This window comes from Colletotrichum paranaense (assembly GCF_030867605.1).
Source record: "Colletotrichum paranaense strain IMI 384185 chromosome Unknown Scaffold_15.1, whole genome shotgun sequence".
NCBI lineage: Eukaryota > Fungi > Ascomycota > Sordariomycetes > Glomerellales > Glomerellaceae > Colletotrichum > Colletotrichum paranaense.
Genome location: NW_026848973.1, coordinates 102,620 through 121,971, shown reverse-complemented (window position 1 = coordinate 121,971; position 19,352 = coordinate 102,620). Strand labels below are relative to the sequence as shown.

At 53.7% G+C, this 19,352-nt stretch overlaps 4 protein-coding genes across 4 annotated transcripts; 1 reads left to right on the top strand and 3 right to left on the bottom strand.

The window, feature by feature from the left end:
• Positions 1-4,647: 4,647 nt before the first annotated feature.
• On the top strand, positions 4,648-4,779 carry CPAR01_14236 (uncharacterized protein; the record flags this gene model as incomplete). Its single annotated transcript, XM_060498487.1, has 1 exon — positions 4,648-4,779. One exon carries the CDS (start codon positions 4,648-4,650, stop codon positions 4,777-4,779), a length of 132 nt encoding a protein of 43 aa, XP_060342548.1.
• A 4,412-nt stretch (positions 4,780-9,191) lies between these two features.
• Positions 9,192-10,928, bottom strand: CPAR01_14235 (peptidase family M20/M25/M40; the record flags this gene model as incomplete). The annotated part of the gene is made up of 1 exon (XM_060498486.1): positions 9,192-10,928. The coding sequence occupies one exon, from the start codon at positions 10,926-10,928 to the stop codon at positions 9,192-9,194; it is 1,737 nt and encodes a 578-aa protein (XP_060342547.1).
• Positions 10,929-11,782: 854 nt separating this feature from the next.
• Positions 11,783-15,879, bottom strand: CPAR01_14234 (ABC transporter; the record flags this gene model as incomplete). The annotated part of the gene is made up of 2 exons (XM_060498485.1): positions 11,783-14,038; positions 14,089-15,879. The coding sequence occupies 2 exons, from the start codon at positions 15,877-15,879 to the stop codon at positions 11,783-11,785; spliced, it is 4,047 nt and encodes a 1,348-aa protein (XP_060342546.1).
• A 2,344-nt stretch (positions 15,880-18,223) lies between these two features.
• On the bottom strand, positions 18,224-19,180 carry CPAR01_14233 (glycosyl hydrolase family 43; the record flags this gene model as incomplete). The annotated part of the gene is made up of 1 exon (XM_060498484.1): positions 18,224-19,180. One exon carries the CDS (start codon positions 19,178-19,180, stop codon positions 18,224-18,226), a length of 957 nt encoding a protein of 318 aa, XP_060342545.1.
• Positions 19,181-19,352: the final 172 nt, after the last annotated feature.

Genomic DNA, 19,352 nt, shown 5'->3' with positions numbered 1-19,352 from the left:
GAGGTACGGGGGCACTGGAGCACGGGGGCAGGACGCACGGAGGCTGGAGTCTATCCGTACGAAATATGCGTAGAGTGATGAGAGCCTGGATAACGAAACATAGGGAAGATGTCGACATATCGGTGGAAAGTGGAAGTATCCGTAGACTCCATGTTCAATTAGGGCGATGATCTAGGGCGATGTTAGCCTGTTGCATTCACTGTTAGTGGCTCCCCCGGTGTGTTCAAACCTCAGAGTCCAATCTTGCAGGGCCTAGCACGTAGTGGGCACGACCCTGACAGTTGATGGGGGGTCCCTGGGACCAATCCATGCGTCTCTCAGAAACCCTCTCGTCTCAAGATGGTGTAAGTGCCCGTGGGGGAATTGCAGCATAGTTTGGTGTCGATGCTGTAGCCTGTAAGTGCTTCGGAGTGAAAAGAGAGTCAATGGAAGTTAAGGTAAAGTCTGTCGCACCGCCGAGGTCAAACTGCAATTCCTCGGGCAATTGCTAAGACAAGTAAGAGTGAGCCTGAGGTTTGCCTGTGTTCTCTGCATGAGGTGAGGTGAGAGGTCGACCCGGACTTTCCCAGGCCCCAAAGTTACCTCCTCTACCACTTGCCTTAGTACCTTATGGTATACTATGTAGGTACCTTAGGTAAGGAACACAATGCATGCATGGAAGGTATGGGGCAAAGGCAGGAAGGGACGATATCTGGTGCACTTACTAAAATGAGTACCCAAGGTATTATGGAAGGCACACCCGTACCTTACTTTTGCGAGGTGCCTTCCACTACATCCGTCGAGGTTAAAGTAAGAAAGGTAAGAGGTCCCTGGTATTCCGTGCGTCCCTTCCTCTTCCCATCTGCCATCCTGCCACCACTGGTCACCAGGCCCCTCTATTCGTAGTCGTTTCCCGGTCGTCTGTGCACCAAGGTGGGCGGTTCACGAAGCAGACATGGCTGTGCCTTCCCGTGTTCCCACTGGACCTCAGCCAGGATCCCTCCTTCCTCCAAGCTCAACCTGCACGCACCATCCTGTCTTCCTACCAATGGAAGGTCCATGCCTTTCTTCATAGTTCGAGGAAAGGGCTCTCTCCCGGGTTCCAAGGCAGGCCAAGCACTTACGGAATGGAGAGCAGAGAGATCTGTGCCTGCTTGCAAAGGGGCGTCACGTAAGACAGCTTTATCCATCCTCGTGATCCTGTGCTCTTGACCTTAGGTAGGTACACTGTCGTTATCTTACGTGGATCTGCCTCGCCGGAGAAAACTCCGCATTTTGTGCTGGACACTCCCGAGCTCTCATGACCGGGCAAGAAGACGACATTACGGTCCTGTTGCCCAGCCCCATCCATCGGCGGTTGACCGAGACCCCTTCCATTGGTGCAACGGTCTACGGATACGCATGCGCAGAATGAACACCTATCCGTACAGAGGACCTGGTGCCTTTGTTGACCTGAGTCTGCACACGTTGACAATGGAGGTCACGGCACGACCTAAACTCTCACTCTCGTCAAACTCCCCACACGGTGTCCACTGCCATCAACGTCAAATGCGAGAATGAGATACCCATTTCAAACTCAAACAGAGCGACCACATGGGTATCGCTTCTCCAAGGTTTGACCTTCTCTCGTGTCCCGTCCGTCACGGCCCTGATGCTGATGGAGTGTTAGCGACCATCTGCCGGTGCAACGCGAGCCTGCCCCCACGCCCGGCACATGGGACAGGGGACTTGGGGCCCCTCGAACCTTTATCTTTCGTATTGGCCATGATCGGACAAGTCGGAATCCCATACGACTACTCTACATAGAGTCTGGACCGATGATCTATACTTCGTACCAAAGCACAGATATTCGAACTAGATTCGGCTCTGCTCTGTCGTCCGCTCTAGCTAGGAACGTGGTTCACCTGCCTGCCTAGACACTGCAAAGCGAGCCATCCGAGTCCACAACCTCTGCCTCCCTCATGTTCTACACCTCAACATCCGTATGCTACTCTAGAGTCCATCATATCCCTAGCGACAGAGTACAAGAGCACGTAAACAACCACCGGATTACTTCAACGACTAGCTTCAGGAGGGCCGTGAGATTCCTAAGCGATGATGCTCATGCCCTGGCTGTCCCGCATCCGCTATCGATCAACTAAATATCCGTGCCAGGGTAAGGCAGCAGAAGGTTCGAAGCCATTGGTGCATCTCAATCCTCCCCACATACCCTGTTTGACGACTCAGGCATTGTGGTTGCATCTCATCGCAATGCGTCCCTTCGCTCTATTCCTCGGGGCTTGCGTCGGAAAAATCTCTAACAAAGTTGGCCGCTTTGCGATGCCATGGTTATTGGCCATTGAGAGGGCCACACGGCTCAACAGACTCAGCATCACCTGTGCTTCCATTACCTTTGGAAGAGCGGACTGGACAAACCACCCCCTCCTGTCGTCGCCGCTGTGGTCAAGACTCCAACTTTTTTTTTTCGTTTTCGCACGCGTATCAAGTCGCGACACTACTCCAAGCAACCAGACGAATCCAGTAGTTCTGCCATCACGGACAGGACGAGTGGCTAAGACATGCGTACGAATACAGTATGCACTTACACACGGTCTTAGCTCCGGCTAAACTCGCTCATGGAGGTCAACTTGGACTTTCTCCCGGCCGGTCATACTGGGTAATCTGATAGAGGCATGTCTCGGATTGCCTAATTCGGTACTCCAAGAGCCATGGGATCCCTGGTTGGCCGAGGCTGACCCAGACGACCACCAGGCCAACCCAGTCAACAGTCTATTGTCTCGCCACTGGCGCGGCCCATGTCCTTTCCGAGCAAGGCTTTCATAGGATGCTCTCAATGATACTGCGCCTAGTTACGCTTCGACCCTCTGCTGCTTAACCAACCCCAGCTTATCGTCACATATCACATACATGTGAGTACGACAACCTCCGGGCCGTGCGGACGAGACCAAGTCAGCCTAACAGCATTAACGGCGCTGCTGCTGGGCAATGGCAGCGGGCAGCCGATCACTATCCGAGCATCGCCGAGTTTCTTTCATCACTTGAACGTTGTGAGACTCTGCGACAACCGACCCCGTTTAACTTGAGACGACAATAGAGGAGCAAATAAAGTGACGACGACAAAGGCGGAGAAGGGTGCCGCCCGAGCGCAAGGCTTGGCCCGTTGTCGGATCTGGCTACCTCCCGTCGCCTTTTGACTTTCGAGACGGTGCGTGCCGTCGACGGCTGGTCTCCACCAACATTGGATCATCATCAGTGCGCAATCGATGCCAATCGACCTTCTCTACCCGCTTGTCCACCACCACCACCTTCGGGGCCTCGAGTCACCACCTTACCTACCGTGTCAGTGTGGATGGACACATGTATCCGTACGCTGGGTATGGACTATGGATCATGATTACTGGTTGCTCAAGGAATCTCGATACTGTGATCTGCCCCCTCTCCGGTGGTACCTGAGCAACGGTACGGATAATTCAAGGCCTTCCTGCAGGGCCTATGTGGGCGCAGATGATGCGGCGACTCGGCGAGGGGCTATTTATTTTGCAGCTAATCCACCCACATAGTTACCTACCTGCCTGTCATCTGCGTTCCCATGCTCCATGACCGGTGTCTTTTTCACTTACACAAAGCCCTTCGGCCTACGTACACGTACACGCTGAGCAAATGGCTGCACATAACTCAAGGACTGCTCTCTAATAACCGGCTTGCATTCCTCCCATGACCAGGCTCAGCCGAAGAACTCACTTCTCGACTTCTCATACACAGTACTGTCTCCGACGGGGCACTACTTTAACTCACGTCGACCCTAGATCCATGGCCAACAGCACCATTCCTTGTCCATGCCTGTCGAAATGGAGGGGAGAGGAAGTCGATCTAGCTAAAATTGTCAGTAGCGGGGGAAAAGGGAAAGCGAAAAAGATACATGACAGTACTTTCCACCACACCCTCCGAGAGACAGCCGCAACCCTCCACTCATTGGTGCGCATTCGACTCGTTTTGCGATTCACCTTCCTTGCCCTTGGCGGCTGTGGTTTTGGCACTAAGGCTGTGGGGGGGCTTGTTGCTTCTGTGTCCTCGATGCCCGGCAGGCATCTTGCTCTGGTTCGTCCGCTGGCCCTTCGTGCGTCTCCATCCTCAACCGAAAGGGGTCCTTGTTGGAGAGCAACCTGAGACCAACCATGCCGCTGCAGAGAGATGTCCGCTGCAGACTCGGGGATTTTCCCAAGGGGGCCCAACAAGTGGATGATTCATCAGAGACAGAAAGTCCTCTTGACGATTGCCTCACTTGCTCCCGTCGAGCTCATGCTTGCTGCGACTCAAGCCTGAAGCGATTGCTAGATCATTGATCAAGGCGCGTCACCTCTGAATATCAACTGAATACGCTGCAATGCAGGCTGATGCTGGCAGCAGTGACAGGATCAAGTCAATAAGTTGCGGGAGATTGACCACAGCCCCACGCTCGAAGCGTTTTGCAGCCAACAAGCTAGATGCCTGCGTGCCAGCATGTCCATGTCTCCGGGCCTCTCATGCACCGCCCGCGTCAGCTATGATGTTCTGCTGCTCGTCATCAACCCTCTCCCACGCATCCAGTGCCCGTACGGATACCTCCAACGGATACAGATGGCTTGCGTGCTTGCGCAGTGGTCCATTTTACCCATACAACTGGGGGCAATGCGCTTGCGGGAGCGAAAGGGATCTCAAGACGGCCAGTGCCTCAAAGTTCGGATGCGACATCACACCGCCAGATCGCGCGCACCACGTTCCTGGGCAAGCGTTCCGTCGGGGCGACAGATGCCAATCTAGCGGCAAGACCGTCCGATCTATCTTGTTAGGGCTCGCGAGCTGCCGTTAACACCGAGATTGAAACCAACCTCGAGCCAGGCCCAAACACACAGAGTAGCAAACTTCTGTTTGGCGCGAACCAGCCTTCTTCTCCAGCTGCCGCTGAATGACATCCTACAGGCAGCAAAAACTGCACATTCGCATCCCGACCGTCTAGACAAGTGCTCCAGCTCTTGCATGATCATTGCCGAGTATACAGCCATCCCTAGACAATGAACCTTGTTTCTTCCTACTTCCCACTCAGCCAGCATCCAGACCGCGTCAGAGGCGACTCACAGTCGCAAGGCGCAAGACGACAGGGATAGCTTTGAAGTCAGCTGGCCCCCCACAGAATGCAATCGATTGCCTGCTGGCCAACCACCTCCATCAACGCTTGACTGCTCGCATTCCAGTGTTCGACCTACATCGCACAGCCTTGTTAGATCGACAATTAGTGCCCTTTCCTCGGACATAAAGAAACAACGCAGGGCTCCTTGTTTGTCTAGATCTGAAAGGTGTTTCTGACGGCCGACATCTTTCACAGGACTGACCCAGCGGGAAAAGGCGGTGTCCAACGTCCAAGCAGCCTAGACCCGGAAACCCAAACACGTCGACGCATTGTAGGGAACATGCCGATTCCAGGTCTTCGGGGGAGGGGAGTTCCTTGCATTTGACATCGCCTCGACTATGTTTACCCCGCCAAAGCTCACCAACTGTCACGACATGAACGTCCGACTACGCTCCGAACCACCGTACTCTGGGCCGCAACACGGCTTTCGGCCATTATTTTGCCATTGAAACGTTCAGAGAAGTGCGGTGAGGGCCTCATATTTGTTTCTCCAGAGTTCCACCTTTGGGCAGAGACAGGCAAGCCCGAGCACGCCTCTTCGCCACTAACCTTGTCTAGGTCAGATCTAGCTCGTTCACGAGGGTGGTGTCTACGCAAACTAGTCATCCGCAAGTTCCCAGGTGCCTAAATCTGGTTCGGAACCTGGCCTCACCGCATCGCTGCCCGTCATCATTACCAGCCTATTTGTCTTTAGTGACATGCAGAAACATTCTTGGAGAGGACTGGCTGGAAGCCCTCGTTTCCGAAGTGGATTTCTGCCCAGATATCTCACCTCGCCCCGTCTGAATCTCGCAGCGTACGGAGATCTCCCGCAGTCTACAGGATTTAATCGGGATGACCGACATCTCGGTATCCACCAGCTTGTCGCTTCTCAAATCTTTGGTAGACTGACCTCACAGGACGATGAACGATGCCTAATACCAATGTATTGAATGGAACCGCCCAGTGCCACCCCTGCAGACGAACCAGTTCTTCAGCGCGCCATTCCAGGCGTTCCATTCACCATGCCACTGTCCACTAGCAATGTCTCTCCCATTAGCGGGACGAAACTAATTAATGGATCACAGACGATCAATCAGCGACGGAGAGCAAGAGACACCACCCATTGGCTTTGCTAGACAACCACACGACCAAGCAGATGCCAGCCCATGATCAAGCGTTCCCTCCCCCTTCAGGTTCCCGGTTTTACAGGCTGCCAGCTAGTCCAAGGTTCGACATGTGAGACCCAAAGACTGGTGATCACTGGGGTTTATCTGTCCAGAACAGTGTATGGGATATCTTGCTTATCTTTGCCTAAACATAGAGGTGTGCTTGCTCAAAGATGTACTCTGTAGGCGTCGCTTGCTTTACAGAGTAAATCAGGGGGCGGTGCAGTACCGGCGTCTTTTCGAGTGCTTTGAGACACAAGGTTATCAGAGTTCAATGGTTCGAGCTGAAGCAGTTCATTTCTTTGGCGCCTGATACGCAGTTCGGATGACTCGACGAGCTCTCAAAATATTGTTTCCTCTTTGGGAGAGGCGAATTATAGTGATTTGATATCTCAAGTATGCATCCATGATTCCTCGCTCTCGTGTAAGACCCGTAACGTTACTTTTGTTCCCGGGCACGCCTTGTTGCAGGCGCCAACAGCACTCGAGACAGTAATGTAGAAGGTTATTTCTGCTTGGATCTTGCCAAGTGTGGGTTTTGAATGCACAGACAAAAGTGTCCAGAGTGCGGGCTCGGCGTGTAATTTGCTTTTGGAGCAAAAATTTGTGTGATACATTATTGTCTTGACTTTTTTTGAATGTATGGTGTTTCGAGACAACGCCTCAACAAGTTCCCTTTCTCAAGCTATGCGGCTAGGCCCAGACTCTGGCTGCGGTTCATTTGACGAAGGTGTGAAGCTTTTTTTTCTTCGAATATTATATCACTTGCCGTTCTTTGTTAGCCAGAGGTAGGGAGGGAGAGAGAATGTGTCAAAGGAGCCAGGGATATGTGATTGATATGTTGCTTTCACTGCATGATGCGAAATCAACGGCCCGAGAGTACTCGCGTAGTACTGCAGCATCCTCTTCTCATGATTTTCGATCTGCACTGCTGTCGTCGGCATTGTCAAAGGCTTGAATGCTGGGATTGAGTTCTATTGTACTAGCGGTTGTTGTCCTCAAAAAGGAAAATCAAAACGCTCGAAAACCTGCAAAGTCTTCCCGGAGCATTCTGTCTTGGACTGCACATCTGCTAGTTTGGTAGAGGTCTGTTATATCTTTCTGTTCGTTATAGATGCCAACATCCTGGGCAATGTGAATCTGAGTTTGTATAGAGTGGATTGCAGCCACCGAGAACTCACCCCCTATCGCACCACTACATACAGAAAACACTCCAATGGATGGCCAATAGACTGGCACTTGATTTCTAAGTCTTGCCGGATGTTTGAGTCGCATCTTGTTTCCCTTCATGCATTTGAACTCCGTCTCGGACATTTTGTCGGTTGTAACACTACGCGCCCCAATGCGTGCAATGAACACCAAATTGACGAGACCTCCTTTTGGAGATCTCTTTGGAAATACTTTGCTAACCTGTAGTCAGCCATGAGCCTGTTAATATCTTGTGGAACCCGTTAGTCTGCCGTATGAAAAGCTGCAACTCATTCCCTAACGAACCAAAGGAGCAAGACACACGAGAATTTGCGAGCTAGACTTCGAGGTCCCAGAGGCGTATGTAAACAACAACTATTAGTTCAACTTGTAGAGAGCTCGGGAGTACTTTTGCAAAGATATGCCTTCCAGGGTGCAGGCTGAATATGCAGCGAGCGTGTGGGCCACTTATGTCGTGTCTAATCCTACAGAGTCCCGGAAGAGCGAAGCGATCTAAAGTGTAGGTCAGGCAGTTGAAAGTGCGTTTCCGCACAGAGAGAAAGGGGTAGTCTTCCGACTAAGAAACGGAAAATGATGGCCAATCGTCAGAAATAGCGTCCTTACACCCAGCTGCCTCAAGTAGATGTGCGTACTTTGCAGATTGAATAAACATGGTGATTGCTGTGGCATTTCTACTTTTTAGCACGCATGATGCAGTTAGGTGGGGACTGGAGTTATGACAGGCGGTCCGGATGATAGAACTCTTAAGGTATCTAGGATTTGTCCAAGCCGAAGTGAAATATGCGTTTTGATGATAGATTGGACATCTGACAGTCCCACTGTGAGAGGAGAGATAGCCTGATCGCAATGATATAAAGTAGGCAATTCATGGATCATGCTTTCTTACAAATATTCCAGGAACCTTCTTTGGTAGCAAGGTTCTGTCGCCAATAATGCAAAAATACGAAGGGAGATGAAGGCATCTAGGAGTCAGAGAGATCTACCAAAAAACGTTATCAAGCGAACGCATGTCAAGAGTGTCTGTCCCAAGCTCAGACTCACTTCGGCTACCTGGAAATGATATATTGGAGAGAAGACAGAGATCGAGGAGTGAAAACCGGATACGAGGGTCGGCTCGAACTCGCGACTTCTCGATCTCAAGACTCAGATTGGTGAGGTAGTAGATAGTAGCAGTTGGTACCTAGGGACTGTCATGAGGATGATGGATCCTGAGAGTTGCATGGTTCGTTCCATCACCAAAAATTACTAGAAGACAAATGTTCAAAAAGTGAAGCTGCCCGCTATGGCGTCACTTTGGGGTACAGCTCGCCACTCAAGGCTGCCCATCTAGGCACTCTAAGGATAGAGTGTTAAAGGCAAAATCATACCGTCCGGCCGTCGTCTACAACGGGCGATGCTTCCTTGGAGGAATAATTGCGCTCCTGGTCCCTATAGGGGCTTCCCACCGCCCCATCAATCACACCTCCTCTCAAATACGCAGCGGGCCTATGGTCATCTATTCATACTCGGTGATTCATTCCGTCACGGAGAAGAAAATGCTATTGGTTCAGCATGTGAGGCATACTGTGATGTTATTGACAGTTTCAAATTCTTTATACATCTTTCAACACCTACAATTCTTATGCCTATTGGCTAGGAATCACCTGCCAGATTCACCTTTGTCGCTCCTCCCATCCGTACAACAAAGTTCAAGCAAACTCGGCCTCATCAATGTTTCTCAAAAAGATGGTGTACCACTTGACGAGGTTAACGTGGCCCTTGACGCTAGTCTTCTCATCAACGGTATGAACTCCAGCCCACTCGTCGCTCTCAGGATCATATCCAGGAAGGAAGCGGAAAATGTGCTGCGTCAGGTCCCAGTAGTACCGGGTGTCCGTGTTACCCGTCATGATACCCGGCGAAACAACAATCTCCTCGCCGTAAAGGGCGCGCGTGGTGCCCGACAGGATTCCATACGGCGTCACGCCCTCCACCGACGTCGGTGTCACGGGCGCGGGCTCGAGAACTTTATCATTGCCCTTGAGCGTGATGCTCGACGGCGTCTCGGCCTCGTCGTCGAAGGCGTGGAGGGTGAGGTTGTACTTCTCCGCGACGGGGCGCACAATGGCCGCGAGCTTCTCCTGCACGCTAGACGTCTTGTCACCGACGTTGACGCGGTGGTTGACGACGGCGCGGACGCGCTCCGGAAGGGCGTTGATCTTGACGCCGCCCTCGATGATGTCAGTCGCTACGGAGGTGGTGAAGAGGTACTTGACCTGCGGGCCAGCCTTGGCGGCCTCCTTTGCTAGGCGGTCCGTCTTCTTCTTGCACATCTGCTTGCTGGTGTCGGCGGGGAGAAGTCGGCGCAGGTTGTCGGGGAACTCTGGCGCGTACGAGGCGCCACACTGGAGCTTCTCGAGGTACGGGTTTCCGGAGATGAGCTCGGGAGCGTAGAGGTTCGCCTCGATGTGCGTGATGAGCTCGGAGAGGATGCCGATGCCGGTGTGCTCGGGCGGGATGGAGCTGTGGCCGCCGGGAGTGCGGACGATGACCTCGACGTCGATGTAGCCCTTCTCGGCCGTGCCGGGAATGGCAAAGGTCTGGCCCCACTGAGAGTCGAAACCGGATCCTTCGTCGACGATGATGGCGGCGCCATCCTTGCCGTAGCGCTCTAGCAGGAAGGGTGCGAGATGTCCCGCGCCGCGCTCGCCGGAGACCTCCTCGTCGAAGCCAAAAGACAAGACTACGGTGCGCTTGGGGGAGAAGCCGGCGTCGATCAGCAGCTCAACAGACTCGAGGATGCCGATGAGGGAGTTCTTGCAGTCCATGGCGCCGCGGCCCCAGACGTAGGTTCCGTCGTAGGCACCGCTCCAGGGCGGGTGCGTCCAGCTGTCGATGGTGGTGGGCGCCACGGGGACGGTGTCCTGGTGGGCCATGAGGACGGTGGGCTTGAGGCTCTCATCGGAGCCCTTCCATGTGTAGAGCAGGCCGTGGGTATTTACGCGCTCGAGGCGTAGGGTGTCGTGGACCTTGGGGAAGGTCTTTGCGAGGTAGGCGGAGAAGGGGAGAAGCTTGTCCCAGCGGTCGTCGGCGCCGACGGGGCCGTAGTTGTCAAAGGACTCTGTGGGGATCTGGACGGCACCCGAGAGGCGGGCGACGGTCTCGTTGCGGAACTTGGGGCTGTCGAGGTATGAATCCAGCTGGGTGAGGCCAGACGAGTTCTGGGTCGGGAAGAGAGGATCGACCTGGCGGCAGGCATTAGCGGCGGAAGAAGCGCCGCGGTGATGGCCGTGGCCGAGGAACGGGATGGCCGAGGCAGACGGCTTGTGAAGGTAGGCGAGAAGGAGGGCGGCGGGGATGAGGGACCACCACGCGGTCCGGCGGCGGCGTGTTTCCGGAGCTGTGAGCTCGGGCGCCGGGTGCGCGAGGGGGAGCTTCTCCGACATGGCGACTATCAACGGCAGTGTGAGCACTCAATTAGAACGACGCTGTGTGATGTGCCAATACTGTTTGCCGCTCACTTGTGTGCAGAACTTTGGGGGCGCGGGGTGGGAGGAGTTGATGTGAGTGAGTGAGAGTTGAGAGTGAAGATGAGAGTGAGGTTGAGAATGAAGAGGTGAAGTCATTGAGGAAGACGCGACGGGGTCCATCGGTGGTGTGCTACCCCATGAGTATGACAAATGGGACGAATAAGTGCACGGCGTGTCAATCAATGGTCTCCCCCCGATTTCCCCGCCGTTTCATCCGAAATGGCACTCAAAAGCACCTCGAAACCTCCGATCCTTCGGCGCCGCTATCGCAACTGGCGATGGACGGCATGACGGTGCGGATACCTCACCTCAGGTTGATAACGATATCGGGATTTCTGCCCACTCATCTCCAAGTCATCGAATCTTCAACTCCTCATGCGGGGCTCAAAGGCGTTGTGCAGCTTCCGGATTGGGACCTCGTCGGCTTCAATCGGCTGGCTTCACATACCACCCGGCCGGGATGTTGCTGACCGGGCAGTGGGATCGCCTTCCTTGCAGCTTCTCCTCGGCTATTCGATAAAGCTGAAGTTTGAGCTCTGCTCGGCTCTTTGGCTGAATCCAGGATAGCTTCCATTCGTTGCGGCCCCCTGTATCGGAGCTTTATCATTCGAATTGGGATGTTATGTGGGACTCGAGCGTTGAGTTAAACCTCACCAAATTGTACGGTATCACGGGTAAGGATACAGCGACGGCATCGCCAAGCCGAAGGTAACATTCTTCAGCAAACCATCATTATGGACGTAAAGACTGGTGGTTTCTATGCAATCCGCTCATTTGCTGTTCTTCAGCCCCTCCATTCGCGTCCGCGCAGCTCTCAATAGAGCCCACGCAACCAGCCGGTACACAATCACACACCCAGCCAATGCCGCAATGTTGACGTTCGGATCCACGTTGAACTTGTACAATTCCAGCACGTCCTGCCCCGTCTCCACCGGACAACGTCCATCCGGCAGCCTCTGCCCGTCCTCGCACGTGAACGTGACCGACCTTAGGCTGTATGGCGCCAGAGCCCGCGTCCCGTACCTGATGGGCGAGAGGTAGTTGAAGATCTTGAACAGCTCCGGCATATCGATGGAGAGAACACCCGCCATCGTGTTGGCAACAGACAATATCACCGACGTGAGGTTCACGGCGAACCCCGTGTGGTTGAAGAGCGTGTTGAACATGATGCCCACCGACTCGCCACACGAAACGATGCCAAAGCACGAAAACACGCATACGAAATACATTGTCACCGTCCGCGGGAACCCCACCGCCAAATCCGCGAGCACGCCAAATATGAGGCAGCTGATAATCTCAAAGGGGAACTCGAGCACAGAGTACGCCGCCAGGAACGCCTCAACGCTGTACACCCCGTCGTCGTCCTCACGGTAGAACACGTCGCGCTCGGCGGGGTAGACGGCGACGTTTTGGAGCATGCCCACAAAGTAAAAGGCGCCAATCTCCTGCACGAAGCCCATGCGGTTCTGCACAGAGTAGTAGTCGTTCTTGAGCGGCGCGAAAAAGAGGGCGAGGACGATGCCTAGGCCCACGACCTGCATGATGCGTGCGAGGAGGAGCGGCGGTTGGCGGCGGAAGTTGATGAGGCCGCGGTGGACGAGGAGGGGGAAGGCGACGAAGAAAGAGGCGCGTTTGCGGACGAGAGCGCCTAGCTCGGCTGGGGTCGCGAGGTTTGCCTTGTTGAAAGCCAAGGCTTTTCGAGGGTGTCCAACGTTGGCCGGCCCAGTTGATGAGCGAGTGATTGCTTCATGCTCCTGGCTCTCGTTGATGCTGGGCAGCTCTCCCGTCGTCTTGACTGCAGGCATCTCTGCATGTCTCTGCCATGCGCCGATCAGAGCCTCGACCTTTTCCCTGCTCTCGGCCTCTCTTGTTTCTTGTTGCAGATTGATCGTGACGAGATCAAGCGCAAAGTCGGCCGGGTTAGTGTGAGCAGGACAGGTGAATCCCTGGCGCTCAAAGTAGGGCAGCATCTCCGTCGCCGATCCGGCATACGCGGGCGATCCTCCACGGGCAAGCAGCAAGACGTTTCCAAAGTGCTTGAACAAATCAGATCGCGCCTGATGAATCGTTAGGATCAGTGTCCGGCCTTCGTTGGCGAGACCTTGCAGGACCTCCATGATGGAGCTAGCCGTGAAGGCGTCCAGCCCGCTCGTCGGCTCATCCAGTAGTAGCACGAGCGGGTCGCTGAGTAGCTGTACGGCAATGGTGACTCGTCGTTTTTCGCCCCCCGAGATGCCCTTGACGAGCTCGTTGCCCACGAGGTTGTCCGCGCAGTCCTTGAGACCCATCTTCAGCAAGACTTCCTCTGCACGCTTGGATTTCTCGTCGCTGCTCATGTGGGCTGGAAGACGTAGCCCCGCAGAGAACCGGAGCGTCTCTCGTACCGTGAGAGACGGCAGGAGAGCGTCGTCATCCTGGCAGACATACGAACACACCGAGCGAATGACCGAGTTGGACGGTTGTGCGTTGTTGAAGGTGAGCTTTCCCGACAGCCTATAGCGCGTGCTGAGGCTGCTGGGAAGTCGCAAAGACATGGCATTGAGAAGAGACGTCTTGCCACTGCCCGAGGGACCCATGATGACGTTGAGTTTTCCTGCCTCGAACGTCGTACTTACTGGATTAAGGATCGTCTTGGTTGGAAGCGTCTTGCCCGAAGCTGCCCTCTTGTCCAAGGCTAGAGCAAAGTCATCCAGCCCTACGTCGATAGTGCGAATCTCGGAGATGGAATGCGTCTTCATCTTCTCCTTGCCGGCTGATAAATCAGTGTCTGAGACTCTAGCACGAGCAATAGTCATCTCTTGCTTAATGTGCTGGAGTCCGATGGCGGATAAGATGCAGAAGAAGACGATAAACGCAACAAGCACGACAATGGGCCTCCATATCCAATTCTGCGGAAACCCGAGGGACTCCATAATGAATCGGCCAGTGTACTGCACGCATGCTGGGTTCGAGGCCCCGCCATCAACCGGGCAGTCGTAGAACGAACCCTCAAACTCGTTACCACAATAGGCGCCAAAAGTGTAGAACTGGACAACGTTAGCAAGGCCATGTCGGAAGCTCTGTTGTTTGGACCTACCGAGTATGTGATCCATTTGAGCCAGCGCACATACACTGGAATCGAGTTCGCTTGAATGAACATGCCGCAAGCCATGCTCTGCAGGGTAAATACCATGTTGGCAATCAGACTCGCACCAGGAAAGTTTCTTGACGCTGTGACACATGTAATTGCGCACGTCACGGCAATATAGTGATTCAGCACCGTGATGGCGAAGAAGATAAAGAACTGGCTGGCATCTCGTTCAAAGCCGCCCATGAAGTAGAAGATAATGGAGAACAGGAACGGGACGGGCAGGTCTTCAGTGAACAGCCGCGCCAAGCGGCGAGAGAAAAGGAACGGGATCGCATCGACGCATAATTCGCTGTGCTCGCGATCGTAGGTTGGGATGTCGACCGTAAGTCGGTAGACCTCGAACATCAGAGTCAGGTATCCCTGCAGGCCTGCCGCAGTGTAGAGCGCGCCTTGGCGGGAGCGAATACCCGAGAGATCTCTGGGTAGGTTGTAGAAGATGTAACCCGTTACGAGGGCCATGAGAATCGCTTCCGTTGTTGATGCCAGCATTCCCATCGGGTCACGGTATGTGACTTTGAATGTTCTGTTGGTCAGGACTCGTAGTTGTCGGATGTACGATGCGTGTTTGTTGGTCTTGGAGGTCGGGCTTTTCCCCGTCGATGTGCTCTCAATCGCCTTGTCTGTTGGCGCAAAAATCGCTTTGCTTTCGTGAATCCATGCTTGCTTCAGTTGATTGACCCGTTCCGTTGTCTCCTGCTCTAGTTCGGGCGTGCGATTGTCTATGGCAGCGATGTCGATGACGAATTCCGCCGGGTTCACAAAAGGTGGCAGCTTGAAGCCCAGACCCTCAAAGAATGGCACGCAGTTCTTTGCAGGGCCCGAGAAAACCGGACTTCCCTTGGTGAGAATGATGAGGTTGTCGAAGAGATCCCATATTTCCGACCGAGGTTGGTGAATGGTGGTGATAATGGTTCGCCCCTTGGTGGCTAGCTTCTTTAGCGTGCGCATTAATTGAAAGGCACTCGTCGCATCTAAGCCAGTTGTCGGTTCATCGAGAAAGAGAACCGACGGGTTGGCCAGCAATTGAACTCCAATGCTGACTCTCCGCTTCTCGCCTCCAGAGCATCCCCGGTGCTGTCTATCTCCTATCCTTGTATTGGAACATTCCTTGAGACCGAGTTCCAGAATGACCTCCTCCACGATGCGAGCGCGCTCTTCAGCGGTTGTCGGAGGCGGCAACCTCAGGTCGGCGGAGTACTGCAGCGTCTCGCGCACAGTCAGCGAGGGCAGGAGAATATCCTGCTGCATGACATAGGCGTGCCGCGCGTTGTGAATGCCCTCATTGCCGTTGAAGGTAATATGGCCACTTTGGGCGAGTCGCGCACTGATCATGCGCTCCGATAGCGTATTTAGTAGCGTTGTCTTACCGGAACCGCTACCGCCAATGATGGCTGTCAGTGTGCCAGGTTGCAGGGAAGCATTAACGTGGTAAATCAGATTTTTGGAGCTTGGTTCAGGGTTGAATTTTGACTTTGCCAGCTCGGGGTAGGTTGCAGGGTCCCACCACGAAGGCGAGGTGTCGACGGTGACAGCCAAATCGCGTATCTGGACATCAACTGCTTCGACGTCGTCGAGGGAGATGTGACCGGCGCCAGAGAGCGAGAAGCGCGCCGCGTCAGGTTGCTCTGGGGCATGGGGAGGAGCTGATTTCTCGATGGAGCTTTGGCGGCCGAACTTGTCCATCTCGACCACGATTGCTCCGTCGTCGTTAGATGTCGGATTTGATGTCGAAGACATGGTTGTGGGCGATCCAACCGCGGCGAGACAATTGATGAGAAAAATACGGCCACTCCGAGCGCATGCCGGCCGGTTGGCACTGGCTGCGAAAGCGGACGACCGCTTCTGATCAGGTTTGTTTCACTGCGACAAGTCGATGATAGATCTCTTGGGCCGTGCTAGAGTCTCTCTCTTGAAGATGCAACCAAGTTGACAGCGGCGAGCCGTGCAGAGACGCTCCAACGTATTCTCCTCCAAAGATCGAGGGGGTGGATATTAGAGGGACTAGATTGGCCAGCGGGATCTAGATATCAAGCCGTGAGGCGAACGGAGTAGAGAGAAACGGTCTCGGGCGGGAAGTTGAACAAGACAAAAGCCAAACGAAGAAGAAACGCCATCGGATGGGTGAAGATGACAGACGCCACGAAGGGGATAGAGAGGATGACATGGACTTTTTCTTAGACGAGCGGTTCGGTGGACGTTGGGTCAAGTGCATGCATCCGCATGAGTGGCATGCAACCTCAAGCCGAGGGGTTCAAGGATCGCGCGTGCAGGACAACACCCACGCGGCCATGTCCATGCCCACCCTACGTAGCGTAGCTTAAGCGTTCTCTCTTTGACATTCTGGCTAAGCGACCTTGGCCGGCGAAGCGAGGGCGGATACTCACGCAAGCGAGCCCAGGATGTGTGTTACTGCAGCTGCACGTTTTCACTAAACATCCCTCACAACCCTCCCACATTTCCCTCCCCCACCTGTCCCCGAGGGGTCAGACTGACAATTGTGTACAAGAATTTTCTGTACGAATACTCAAGCAAATATCTGTTCTCGCCTGATTTCGTGCTGATTCTTTGAAGGCTTGGAAGATTTGAAAGTTGTTTGTGAAGAATTAGTGTGATAAGTCTGGAGGCTGTGATGCGAAGGGTACGTACATCCTTGACTGGGTAGAGTAACTTGAGGTCGTCGCATTCAACGATGTCGGTTCTGACTCTGATCGCCCCATATGTCAATGCTTGCTGGTATGCGTTATTGGTGATTGCCAGGCTTTCAAGCAACTTGTTACAAGTGCTTCGTATTGACTTGCCAATCGCCTGGATGCGCCAAGTGGGCGCAGGAACGAGCAACAGGACCTGTTGAGCTGGAGCAAAAGATTCGGTTATTGGTTAGTAGCATTCGTACTTGAGCATTTAGCGACATTTGATGGTGGAAGCGAAAAGCAATGGCGCTAGCATGGATGATGGGCGAGGCGAGTAAGAGTATCCGCACGGATGGTTCCAATACCGGTACACATCACCTCGTAGAGTCGTAGCATGCCCTCTGTGCCTCTTCACTTCTCAGCTCTTAATCTCACATAATACCAACCCCTGCTGTTGATGCTTACGCCCTGTATCCAGATAACTCAACCGGCATCGCAAGTGGCCTGCTTGAGCGACATCAGCTCCGGGGAAGTGCGAAAATTGCAGTAGCAAGAATAATCCTGGGGTCAAATCATTGGATGTCAACATGGAGTCGTTCTTGTGAACTTGGATTCTCATCTCGAAGTAATTTAAGTGTCAATTTGGGGACATGGGGGTCATCATAGGGGCGACCTTGGGGGGCCACGATGTCACATGCTTGTCAGCCTTAAAGGCGGCAAATCACAGTCCCGATTGGTTCCCGAACCTTACTGCGTAGCTCACCAGGTTTCTTGACAACGATGCCGTAGGTGGTTTGTGATTTGTGAGGCAATATACATTGTTTATTCATGGGTATCTGTGAGTTCGACGCTGTGGTGTTGTAAAAGACGCATCTTTCCACCTATATCCGATGACCAGAGTTTGTTGCTGGACGTTGAAAGATGAGATGAAACTTTGGACATCAGTATTCGCTCAAACTAAAGTTTCAGAGTATGTCAGTGGGATATTCAAGGAGGCTGGTCGATCAATGTAGAGGTACTAGAGGTGTATAATTGGGTTCATCACTCGTGGTCATTCATTTCCTAGGGCGGGCTTTCCTTCTCAGCTATCAATGATGAAGTACGTGCATTATCGTTGAGAAGATCAGGCAACTGTGTCAAATATCTGCATATGGTCAACACGCCCACTGATCTAGATTAGTCGGATCTATTATCAAACTGATATCATTGACATGTGGTCTGCCACCACTGTTATTATTCGTGTTGAGTGTTGCTTTTCGACACCTTTATTGAGCCCGCGTATACTGCCGGGTTGTCTACAAGTCACAACATCATTCAGAGGCTCAGCCATCCAAGCATCACTTCGAGAAAACACAGAGACGCCAGTGGGTACATGAGATGATAAGTGTACTGATCTGACAAAAAGGAGATCCTCACTGAGAGGAGCCTACACTGCCGAAAAATAGTCTCAATTAGTAGATAACTGGCCAGTCCGACTCCCACCGAATAAGGTTGATACCTAACAGTGCAGCATTGGCGCTGTTGTAGTAATGGTACACAAACACATCAGCGTCCGCGTCCGTAAACACAGATGGGTGACCAGGCCCATAGATGGAGCCGTGAGTAGCCATCACCTCAGTACCGCCGCCATTCAACATGCTCACTCCGTTACGATCGGTAAATGGGCCCGTCACGCTGGTAGACCGGCCGACCATGGTGCGGTAGGTGCTCGAGGCGCCCTTGCAGCAGAAGTCGAACGACACCCACAGGTAGTAGTAACTCCCGCGGCGAGTGATAAAGGGCGCCTCGATGGCGCCGTCGTTGACGGTGCGGCGGGCAAGAGAGACGAGGTTGGTACCGGAGCGCTTGCCGGTGCTGGGGTTGATGGAGATCATCTTGATGCCCGTCCAGAAGGAGCCAAACGATAGCCACCAGTTGCCGCTGGCGTCGACGATGAGGTTGGGGTCGATGGCGTTGTAGTCGACGGAGCTTGAAGATTCAATGACGAGACCCTGGTTCGTCCACGAGCCGGAGGCGCCGGTGGAGCTCGTGGCGAGGAAGATGGCGGACTTTTGGGAGCCGAAAGTGGACGCCGAGTAGTACATGTAGTACTGCCCGTTGCGGTAGGAGATGTCTGGGGCCCAGAGGTTGGTGTCTCCGCCCGTGTAAGCGGTTGTCCATGAGGCTCCGTTGGGGAAGGCAGCGCCGGCATCACGCCATACGGTGCGGTCGGTGGACGTCTTGAGAGCGATGTTAGTTCCCGTGTGGGCCATGAGGTATGTGCCACTTGACGTCTTAAGGACGGACGGGTCGTGGACATTGATGCTGCCGGAGACGGGACCTGGATTCGGGTACGCTGCGGAGACGCTCGGAACGGCTGATAGGACAGTGAGCAGGCCACCGAGAAGACCCTTCCATGTTGGCGCCATTGTGAATTGTAAAGCTCTTGTCAATTCTCTTAGCTGGTACAAGTTGCTTGAGAGGTGGAACACCGGTTGCCAAGACAAATCTCAAAGGTAATAGACGCCGACGCCGCAGGTTGACAATTTCAATAGAGACGAGTTACAGTCGCAGCTGCGCCCTATTTATTCTTCAATTCGA